General features: G+C 37.9%; 1 protein-coding gene across 4 annotated transcripts in view; it reads left to right on the forward strand.

The window, feature by feature from the left end:
* UBR3 (ubiquitin protein ligase E3 component n-recognin 3) overlaps positions 1–12,155 on the forward strand; it is a 211,114-nt gene that overhangs the window by 55,030 nt on the left and 143,929 nt on the right. For all 4 annotated transcript variants that reach the window (XM_075117938.1, XM_075117939.1, XM_075117940.1 and 1 more), the window contains exons 9-16: positions 2,465–2,644; positions 4,264–4,397; positions 7,387–7,473; positions 8,105–8,170; positions 8,286–8,375; positions 9,484–9,612; positions 9,705–9,757; positions 10,696–10,829. In XM_075117938.1, the coding sequence (XP_074974039.1) occupies positions 2,465–2,644; positions 4,264–4,397; positions 7,387–7,473; positions 8,105–8,170; positions 8,286–8,375; positions 9,484–9,612; positions 9,705–9,757; positions 10,696–10,829 (873 nt within the window). The remainder of the gene's footprint in view (positions 1–2,464; positions 2,645–4,263; positions 4,398–7,386; positions 7,474–8,104; positions 8,171–8,285; positions 8,376–9,483; positions 9,613–9,704; positions 9,758–10,695; positions 10,830–12,155) is intronic.

Here is a 12,155-nt window from a genome sequence, read left to right on the forward strand (position 1 = left end):
ATCCAATTCCAGTCCATGGCCCTCTACCCATTCCCCTTCATTATCCGTCTTCAGAGACCCTTCTTATAATCAACTAAAAGAAGTGGCTATCCTGCTTTGCCTAGGAGCCACAGCAGAGTTACCTCTAAAGTTCAGGGAAAGAGGCCCCTGTTCCTGATATTTTGTTATTCCGAAGGAAAAAAGGGTCTGACTCTTCATCCTATTCTAGACCTGAGAAGACTGAACACATTTATACACAGTCTTAAATTCAGCCTACATCATTCCTTCTTTTCAGGCACAAGACTGGTTTGTGGTTCTTGATCTTTGTCACCCAGGGACTTCTTGATGCCAACTGGCAGTGGGCACAGCGATCCCTTGGGTCTGGTCCCTACATGATAATTTGTTAAAGGGGGTCATGTCAGGTCTCTACTGAAAGTTTGTGTCACACTGATTATCATAATCCTTATGAAATGTATGTACAGATAATATGTAAGGTTCTCTCTCACTCCATCCTTCCTGAAAATTATGGTCTTAAGGTCTGTGAGTTTGGACTGGTCACCAAAAGGTGATAAAAAGCATCTCCCACCTGAAAGAAACTTGATGTGGCTATATGTAAACTGAATATTGTATACTTCACAATGAATGCCTATTTACAGACTGAGCAAAATACTAATCAACAGATTGCAAAGTCTTCAGGGGAGAGTCACTACAGAAAAGACAAGCAGCAGAAGGTACCCTGTTTCCAAGTGAAGATAACAGATTGTTGGAGTTATGTCTGGGGCTACAGAGGTACGCCCTGGTATATTTCACCTAAGGGTAAGCTATCAGCAGGCTTGTTTTATAAATAGAGGCTCAGAGCTGGTCTGGCTGTTTAATGCTGGAGGAGAGACTGGGGGTGAGACAAGGACAGGTGGTGACAAGGTGCTGCACAACCCTGGCCATAACCCCGAGAAGCATCACAACCGCCAAGATGTGTACTTCCATATTGTGATCCATTTGGCCCATAGGAAGAACCTGCAATTCCTAGTAGGGCCCGATCACATCAATACAAAGTGCTACAACTTGTTCTCTCCACCGTACCAATAGTCTTCACTAAATACCTAGTTGTGATGGCAGCGCACCTAAGGAGACGCGGCATTCACGTTGAGCCATATCTAGAGAGTTGCTAATCAAAGGCATGTCTCATACACTTCTTCTTCCAAACATCAAAGCTCCATTTCCCTAGAGTGAAACTGCCTCCTCTCCATGCTTTACAAACTGGAGCTGATTGGAACTTTTTTGAGTCAATGAAATTTCAGGGAAATATGCAGTTTTGTTTAAACCTATTGCTTTTGACAACATTTTCATTGGGGAGGAAGCGTGTGTGTGTGGGGGGGAATGGGGAGAGTGTCTTTCTCTCTCACTTGCCTAGTGGCTATGGTACTTGCCCTGGATGTGGGGTTCAAGGTGGGATTCAGAGTGATCAGGGTTGGAAAAACTTTCCTCTGAATCAGGGATATCTGGAACTTGTACCTGGATCTCTCATGTCTGAGGCAGTATGTACACTTTCTCTTTTTCTCTGGTTTCGGTCTGAGAAAGGACATTTTATAACAACTTTGTTTTCATTCCACTGCAGAATGAAAACAAACTTTGAAAGTTGCTGTAAAATGGGCTTGTCCTCCAATCAGGTCTGTTAGAAACATCCCTATGTCTAAAGAGAAAAGGAGTACTAGTGGCACCTTAGTGACTAATAAATTGGTTAGTCTCTAAGGTGCCATTAGTACTCCTTTTCTTTTTGCGAATACAGACTAACACGGCTGCTACTCTGATCCCTATGTCTGAAATCTGCAAGGCAGCTACTTAGAGTAATGCCTGACTTTTGTTAAACACTATGCTCTGGTCCTGGCCATGAGTCAGATGCCAGTTTTGGTAGGGCAGTATTACAATCATTAGTTAGTTAGTGAACGTTGGGACTCCTCAGTCACACTGTCCAGATGGGACACTGCTCATTAGTCACCCTCAGTGAGAGCCATATGGACACATACTTGAAGAATGAACAGTTACTTACCTTCTAGTAACTTTGGTTCTTTGAGGAGCTGGGGTGTGTGTGTGTGTCACAAGCTGCCCTCCATCTCTGCTTTTTTGGAGTCCTCTTTACCTGAGATTTTAAATTAGCAAGGTAACTGAGCAATAGTGCCTTTTATGCTCTAGAAAGGCAGGGCACAAGGACATGTGCAGTGCAGGCATGGCCCAACAACCGCTACTATTCAGTTTCCAATCTCATGCAAGTGGGGGGCATGTATACCTAGAATGGGATCCACACAGATGACAAGATCTTGAAGAACAATCGTTGCTATAAGGTAAGTAATCGTTCTTTACAGCCGTGTGCTGTGCATGCTATAAATGTTTTTAAACCCTGATTTTTTAAATTGTTCACTGTGGTAGTTACTATATTTTTTCTTTAAAAAACATCATGATGGGATTTTTTTAATCACTTTTTTCCTAGATGAAGAAAACAGTTTACATGTCGTAGTGAACTGCGGGGAAGCACTATTAAAGAATAATACTTACTGGCCACTTGTTAGTGATTTTATTAATATCCTTTCACACCAAAGTGTGGCTAAGAAATTCCTGGAGGATCATAGTCTGTTAGTAACTTGGATGAATTTTGTATCATTCTTTCAAGGTAGGTGGCTTTTAGCTTTCTTATTTAGTGATTAGAAATACGTTTTTTGGAATCTGCTTAATTTAAAGTCTTTTCTCTCCTGTACTTAAACAAGAATTTTTAAAGGTGACACAATGTTTACAATAACATATACCTTACACGCACTTGTATAAAAATATTTAATCCATTAGCGTGTTCAGTTTTAATCTGATGCAAATTTCTGGAAGTGGATAGTTTCTTGTAAATTACTCAAGCCAAAAGAATTCTGTTTCTGAAATGCCAACTGATGAGAAGCAAAGGCTGAACATGTAAAGGCATTAAGTACTTCCGATGTGCAATTGTGACAACTGACATCTTGACCCTCACCAGGCGTTGAACCAGGGACGTCCAAGATCTAAAAGCATTAGTTTCTGTAGTTTGAACTAAAGACAGGGTCTCAAAATGAGAGCTGTAATAGATTTGCATCCACTGTGGATTGGGGCACACCAGGGAATGCGTAATACATGTTGACTGGTGGGTTACATACTACTTCTAGTCATGGAAACTGTGTTTGAGACACACCATGATTTGAATTCTGGACAAGCTCCAACTTGTATCATGGCAGCTGAGGATCTCCAGAGCTTAAAGCATGAATCTCTCTACGCTTGAGTTAAAATGTTAGGCTTTGGAGATAAAGCTCTAACAGACCCATGTAGCCCATGTTGATCAGGCACAGAAGGGGTGAATAAAATGCATTGGGTTACACACTGCCAAAGTTCTCATGAAATTGTTGTATTAACAGTAAAAAGAAAAGGAGTACTTGTGGCACCTTAGAGACTAACCAATTTATTTGAGCATGAGCTTTCGTGAGCTACAGCTCACTTCATCGGATGCATACTGTGGAAACTGCAGAAGACATTATATACCATGGTCTCTGTGTGTATATAATGTCTTCTGCAGTTTCCACGGTATGCATCCGATGAAGTGAGCTGTAGCTCACGAAAGCTCATGCTCAAATAAATTGGTTAGTCTCTAAGGTGCCACAAGTACTCCTTTTCTTTTTGCAAATACAGACTAACACGGCTGTTACTCTGAAACCTGTATTAACAGTGTAAGTTATGACTTTGATAGAAATATGTTTTAATGTCAAAGTTGTAAACTCAATACTAGGGAAAATGAACTTGACGTATTTAGGTATTCTTTGTATAAACGTGGAAATGTGAGAGATTTTTTTATTGATTTGTTTTTCTCTGAATGTTTGCATAGTGGAAAGCATGCTTCCTCTATGGAGAGATCCAAGATTTTGTAGTCAATTTAAAAATTCTCATTGATTTGATTTGGAGTTGGGACTAGAAGGGGCCCAATTCAGATCACGTGCCTGTTCAGCATGGGTGCTTGAGTTGCTAGCTTAACATGGCCAGACTTTCTCTACTCAACTGATCTCTTTCTAGTCAACTTTCAAGGTCCCTGTTCAGTTCAAATCCTTAATCTTGTGGATGCTTAGGTAAAATTGATCACACCCTCTGAATCTTATTGCAAGGATGTCATCTCCCTGTATAGATATGCATATATGTAAGTGTGTGTATAATTAAAAAAAATACTAAGATCCACTTAATGGTAGAGAAAGATACTGTTGTATAACACTGCTTACGTCTTTTAAGGTATGAATTTAAATAAGCGAGAATTAAATGAGCATGTGGAGTTTGAATCACAGACCTACTATGCTGCATTTGCTGCTGAACTGGAAGCCTGTGCCCAACCAATGTGGGGACTGCTATCACATTGTAAAGTTAGGGTAAGGCAAACATTTTTTTCATTTTTGCTTCGTCTTTTAAAAAACAACCACTCCTTTTAACTTCCTTTTTGTAGTCTCAGCAAATATTACAAATAGTTGGATTTTAGGGTCATGTATCAGTTCTCCATCAAGTGCTACTTTCTGGATGGTGTATGAAATTGAAGTTGATTAAAAACACATCCGGCAGTATTTTGTAGTTTATTTGAACAGAACTCACAAATCCTTTAAAAGATGTTTATACTCAAGTTCTCTGCATAAGATTTGGCCAGACATTTGACTGGAGAAAAGAGTGATGACTTCAAATGTTCACTTGGAAGATCTTTGAAACAAACGAGATACGCGTTTTTGAATAAAAGCATTCTTGGCTGAAGGGTTCTCTTCCTCCAAATTGCTCAGCTGGAGCACCAAAGATTTTTTTCATACACTAAATCATGACTTTCATCAATACCTGCAGGCTGAAATGTTCCCACGGGTTTGTCTTGATGATTCAGGACAAGCTTTTCCAGAATCTTCATTGTGTGAAGCCTCTGAGTGTGGTGAGATTTATTTTTCTATTTAGGTGAATTAAGGCTTTTCATTTGTATGTCAAATAAGGGGGCTTAAAAAAAGCAAACTAGTCCCCTTTGTTGGCTTATCAAGACGTTAGATTAGGGCAGTAATGGCTGGAGCTCTGTAATATGTGCACCAACTGCTGCTTTCTTCTAGTAGGTGATACAACTACCAGCAAGTAGGCCACATGAGACTTGGCACTAACATCTGTCCTTGTGGTGTTGGTGTCCATGTTACATGTAGGGTTGTACCCAAGCCTGGAGAACTGTCTTTGCCAGCCAACTGAATGATACTGTAAATAGCTTCTGACCTGCATAGTGCAATGTATAGGAGTTTGAGAGAGTAATCTCTTTAAACTAAGGAAATGTATATGAGAGTATCAACCCCCCAGTTTGATTTTAGTGCCTTCACAGGAGCTTTGATAAGGAGGATGATATTGGAGACTTGTTTCTATGGAAGAGGAGAAAAGCCACTGTTCATTTCTCTGAAAGAAGCATTATTTTAGTGAAAACAAAGATAGAGTGGGCAAGCAACAGACATCTCAGGCTGTACCTATTAGAGCTGAGGATATAACTCTGTAACAGCAATCTCGTAAATCCTTTGAAGTGCCTATTTAAATATGATTGATGTTACTTAGTTATAGTCTCCAGAACTGGGACTAGAGGTCTTGGGTGAACACTGACTGTAATAGGAATGAGGTTAAAATGTAATGGGATATAGGTTGATACCTGTGTCCGAACAACTCTGGTGATTATACTGTAATATTGGGAAAAGAGAAAATTAAGTCTGCTGTGATGTGATTATAATGTTGGTTGGTTGGTTGTGCCTGCAAATAGTCATTTTGGGACAGTAATAAAACTACGTATTTGTGCATAATTATCAAATCAAAGATCTGGAGTATTAACTATGTGAGATTAAATCTCTTGCATAATGATGATTTTTCTCACAATTACACCACACAATTGTTAATTTGTGTGTCAAACAATGATAGACTAGCAGAAAATGGAATTCTTCTATTGAGAGGAATACTTGAAACATGAAAACTTTTATATTTCTACCTCATCATCATTTATTATGAATAATAAATATCAATCTTCTAATTTTAACTAGTTTCCAAAATAAGTAGGAGGAGTTATGTTGGTGTTCATAGGACAGTGAAGTCTGGATTGAAATGTGCACTGAAAAGACTTCTTTGTGTAAACTAAATATTCCAAAAGTTTAAATTAGCAATTGCAAAGGCATTTTCATATTGTAAATCATATTAAGATATTCTTATTAAATCTCACTTCTGAGGCTAAATTGCCCTTAGAATACTGTACTACAATTTACTAGTTTTTGAAGTGCCAACTAGTTGTCTTCCCTTCCCCCCCCCCACCACATGCTTTTGGCCCCACTGCTTGAGGTTTATAGCCTATCTTGCCTTAACTTTGAGAGATGCAATTTAAATTAAATTGCATTTCAATGTGAGAAAATATATATATATATATATATATATATATATATATATATATATAAATAAAGTTTATGGTTAACCTGAAACAAAATTACTCCTATACGTTCACTATAATTACACTCACATTTGTTAATCTAGTGGTGAGCACTGAATTTTACTACACTGAGTTTGCTAAAGTCTAAAGACATTGCAGTAGAAATGTTTGAATAGGATATTGGATGCTTAGTAATTCCTTTTAAGATCTGTGCATGAAAGGTCCCTTTGTATGCACAGGTTCCTTTTTCTGTGCTAAAACAAATAGATTAAATTAAACAACATTAAGCCACCAAGACCAAATAGTGTTGTTTGTAAGAATTTCAAAGGAACTCAATCAAGTGGCTGAACAAACATTTAAATCCACTGTTATTACATCCAAGGACTGGAGGGTAGCAAATGTTTACTAGTCTCTTAAAATATGGTGTTGGGGATGGTCCTAGGAATTATAGACCCGGAAAACTTAATTCAGTACCAAGTAAATTGGTTGACACAATAAAATGAAAGTTTTTTTTTTTTTTTTTTTTTTAATAAAACTTGGTTGAATGTGATAGAGGGCGACACCTGCATCGCAGCTCAGAACAGGTCTGGATAACACAATAACAAAAATATTCTAGGCTCTGGTATGCTGGCACTCCTGCCATTGATGAATTTGGGAAAAACCTCAGTGTAGAGAAAGACAGTGTCAACCACCGGTAAATCGTTAAACCATGTTAATTTTCAGTGGTGGAAAAGAAAACTTTTTTTAAATAAAAAGAGAAACACTGTGCAAATTCCGTATTTGTGCCCTGTTTTAAAAATGAACAGAAAGAACTGAAAAAATCCTTAAACCATCATACTAGTTAACAAACTATTTTCCCCATTGTATTAATGAAACTGTAAACGCAAAACTGTTTTTGAATAGTGTGGTACAATGTACGATGATGCAATGTCAAATAATTTTTCTTATTGCAGGAGACACAAGAGTACACACGAAATGTTGTTAGGTACTGCCTTGAAGCACTTCAGGACTGGTTTGATGCAATCAACTTTGTAGATGAGGTTTGCATCCTTTATATGATTAAACAAAGTGTTGTCAGAAATGTCTTGTTAAACTTGTTAAAATATTAACTTTTAAAGTATTTTTTATTATTTAAAGGAGAAAGAAAATTATCCTTTTAAATACCGTAACAGATGGATTACCATGTTAAAAACAATGCTACTCTTGTTAAAACCTTTGTAATTCATGGGTATGATGTGATACATCTGTGAATTAAGAACACTGGAGTCCCCAATTTAATTAATGTGAACTTGTATTCAGACTGAGGTTCTACCAATTGATGCCATAGGAGCACTCCAAGGCAGTAGAGTGGAGAGCTTTAGCAACGATAAAGACTCTCTGCACTCCATTTCGTATGGAGTACTAGGGTGTGGGCAGCTCTGGTGTTTTGGGAGACATTTCTCTGATTCCAGGTGGGGTGAGACTAATATCCTAGCGGCTAGGCAGGAGAGATCAACCTGAACTGTTTGGGAAAAGGGAGATGAAGCATTGGCAGGGGGAGAGATACGGTAACGTTAGCAATATCTAGCGGAAAGAGCCATCAGCAGTGGATGTGCCAGGTGAAATGATAGTCTGTATGATTCGTATACTTTTTTGTATTTGATGGTAAAATGCATTGTATTTTCATTGCAGCCAGCGCCTAACCAGGTTACTTTTCATTTGCCACTACATCGTTACTATGCTATGTTTTTGAGTAAGGTAAGCATGGATTTGTTACCATATTCTATAAGAAAATAAGGTGGTGTTGGTTTATAGTATGAAAAAATCATTTCCTTATATTCTCAGTAAAATTTATACTCCATTTTGTATGTAGGCTGTCAAATGCCAAGAGCTAGATCTGGATTCTATTTTACCAGATCAGGAGATGTTGATGAAACTAATGATTCATCCACTTCAGATTCAGGTATGGTGCCAGGCTGCTTCTTTGGTTTGAATGTACAGAATACGAAAGAGGACAGCTATCTCTTTTCCCCTCTTCCAGTCCAAATAGTTTAAGTATATTAAAAAATGTCTAAACAGCTGGGGAAAAACACATTAATTGTGGAATACAAAAATTAACATAGGTGACAACTCCTTGCAATATATGAAATGTTTATCACTTGTAAGCACAGTTTTACAGTGATTTGTCAGAATAAACTTAGAAAAGTATTCTTAGAATCAGATAACTACTTTTTCAAATACTGTTAACATCATATAATGACCCTAGGTGAGGACTATGCTTAATGTTTAGGATCACATTTTCAAAAAGCTACTGCTAAATTTGAGTACATACTTGTGCTTGGAACAATTTGTGCATTCAATTAATATTAATATGTACAAATTGAGGATGCAGAATATGCAGGAGTGAATGTAGAGGCTGGGTTGTGAAGACCCTTTATTCCTTGATGGGCAGGATTCTTGCCTGTGGCTTTACACTTAACATTCTGTTTATATCCAAGTTAGGAGATGAAGAGAAATAGTTGTAATAATTGATAATCTGTTATAAGACACACACTTCATTTTTCGGGTACTTTTTCAGGATAAAGAATCACGAACCATGGATCTTTTCACATGCCTACCCCTCCATTTCCTGAAATGCCCTTTCTTTTAGAGTGGACCATATTCTACATATTACAGATCTGTGGTGGAATATAAATACCTTACTTTGAATTTGGGCAGGACACCTGGTTAACAAACTTGCAAAAAATAGTACAGTATCTTTTTAGTGATCAAAGCCTTCGTTTTAAGTCTTATTCACCACTGTAATTTAATATCATGCCTCATGCATGGATTCAGTACTGTCTCAGCAAGAAGAGAACCACATACATACTGGTACCAACTGAATTTTTTGCAGCATCAGGGGTATTTTCTGGGGTGTCTCTCATCCAACTTTTGAGATAGTCCAGCTCTGCTGATTTTGAGATCTGAGGGGATTGCAGCTGATGGTGTGACTACAGACAACTGAATAGCTGATTTTCCTTGAACGTTTGCAAAATATTTATTTCAGCTAATTCTTTTTCTTTAAAAAATAGGCAAGCCTTTCTGAAATCCATAGTAACATGTGGGTAAGAAATGGTCTACAAATTAAAGGACAAGCAATGACTTATGTGCAGTCTCATTTTTGTAACTCCATGATTGATCCTGACATTTACCTGTTACAGGTAAGGTATAGTTTCTGTGAACCCAAGTACTGTGTTTATAAGAACGCTAATGATTGATGAGTAAAGTGAATGTACCATGTTTGTTTTTACAGGTCTGTGCTTCTAGACTTGACCCAGATTATTTTATTTCATCAGTTTTTGAAAGGTAAGATCAAAGCATAAGGATAGAATGAATACCACTATATAGCATTCTGCCACTTACTGACTATTTAAAATATACCATGGGGAAAAGGTGTATGACCTGCTGAATCCCTCTTGCACCACAGCACTGATGGGTTCCACTGTGGCAGTTTCATTCATCCTCCCTTTCACTCAGGGCTGGTTTTGGATTTATACGCCAGTGTGTGCAATATGTTTATGAAACTCCAGAGTTGAATCTCCTGAGCTTTCCAATTTTAGAAGTGTTGCACACTCTGGTGTGTAAGTATTTGGAACTCCCACACTGAAGGGGAGAATGAATAGCAGTGAGGATCACAAGAAGTCTGCTTGCATCTCCATCTACACCTAAAACTTAGATCAACTTAGCCTTGTCGCTCAGGGCTGTGAAAGATGTCACACCCTGTGCAAATAGTTAGGTCAGCCTAACCCCTCTGTAGACGCAGCTAGGTTGATGGAAGAATTATTTTGTCAACCTGGCTACCGTCTCTCAGAGAGGTGGATTTCCTATGTTGACGGAAAAACTCCGTCTGCTGACATAGGCAGTGTCTATGCTACAGGATCACAGCTGCAGCACGGTAACTGTGCTGCTGTAGCATAGACATGGCTGAAGAAAAGCAGGACATAAATGTGAATACCAACTAACCTACTTTCAAGTATTCAATTGATATAAATGTGATGTATTTGAATGTGAAGTATGAATAGGATCAGAATGGTACAATGAAGGTAAGGATACACCTTGTGAAAATAAAAAGCCTTTCACTTCAAGGATTGCTTCTAATTAGATTATGTACATCTTATTTTATACTCCTTTTGGGCCTGGGCCTGAATGGTGCTTCAGTTGGAATCCCAGATACTTCGCACCTCTCGGCATCAGGCTCTTAATACGGAAGAATGAGGTCGCTAACTTTGCTCTGTGTCCTGTAGATTCAAGGTGGTAGATCTGTTAACAATGGCATCGCAGCATCAGAATACAGTTCTTGATTCAGAACATGAGAGATCTATGTTGGAAGGAGCCTTAACATTTCTCGTCATTCTGTTAAGTCTTCGCTTACATTTAGGTAAGAATCACAACTGTCTAGCCACAAATATTACTGTAACATGGAATTTTATGTGTATTTGGTTTTAAATCTTTTGGCATTTAATAGCTATCCTGTAGCAGAATAAGTAAAATTATTAAATAAAATTGAGTGATCATTCTTTATGTTTATAATTTGGTTTCAGTTTCATCAGTTGCTTCATTTTAACCATCCTAAAAACTAGAAACAGCCAAAATACAGGGTTAGGGTGTCCATTCCTCTTCTTGAGAGAAATAAATGGCTGAATTTTTTTATACATATGATCACGAGATGTATATTGAAGCTTAAATGTCAATACTAGTGTTTGAATCAGCAAATCCTAAAGCTCCCACTTGTAATAATCTCTTATGATTGAGCTTCTTATTCCCCTGTTGAAACTTTGACTTTCCTTATTAACTGAAATTTTATTGTATTATATTATTTTTATATACATGACTTGGTTTCTGCTGTTTGTATCAAGTAAACTGAATAGGACATTATCAAGTCAGTTGAATTAAAGGAGAGACTCATTTCCCACTTGGGCACCTCAAAAATTATGTGCGAAGAAGCAAATGTGCAATATTTTCAGCTTTGTGAATATTCCTTTTCTGTTAATTTGTAATAGAAATGATGTAGAAAATATCTTTGCCAGTAACCTGGGGCAAAATCCTGGTCTTGTACCAAACCTTCTCCCCGGCCACGCAAAACTTGGCAGCTGGTAAAACTTTAGCGTTACTGTTGCCACAGTGGCTGCTGCTCTTCTTGCTTTGGATCCACTAGCATTAACCCATTCCATAAATTACTTCTGCAGCTTTGCACAAATTACCCTTTCAGAGCACTTGCTGTGGCATTCAGTCTCTCTGCATGCGCTTCCTACATCTTGGCCCAAACGTGAGCCATGCAACTACCGCAGTTATCCTGTCTGTTGGGCCTTCCATACCTGCAGAGTGAGGGAGGGGAATTACCCCCGATAAAGTCCTGTAGATATAGCTTAGTGTTATGACACTGATCTTTATTCAGAATTATGCTGAACTGAGAGCTAGCTGAACTGAGCTTTGTAATCACCCTTTTCAGCATTTCTAATGTTACTGATGTAGAAACATGTGCTAGTTGGTACAATAAGTGTGAAGTATGCTAATTTGATAGTGCTTCAGTGGCATAAATTCCAAACATTCAGCTAGGGACACAGGATCTGTGAAACCTTTCCTGTGATTTTTTGTTGGTATATTCTCCTCTCCCCCCAAAATATACAGTATTTAACACAGAATAAAATTATTTTGATATTGCCATAGAAAAATGAATTAAACTCCAGTACTGCAAATACTTATG

This window comes from Caretta caretta, chromosome 11 (genome assembly GCF_965140235.1).
Source record: "Caretta caretta isolate rCarCar2 chromosome 11, rCarCar1.hap1, whole genome shotgun sequence".
NCBI classification, from domain to species: domain Eukaryota; kingdom Metazoa; phylum Chordata; order Testudines; family Cheloniidae; genus Caretta; species Caretta caretta.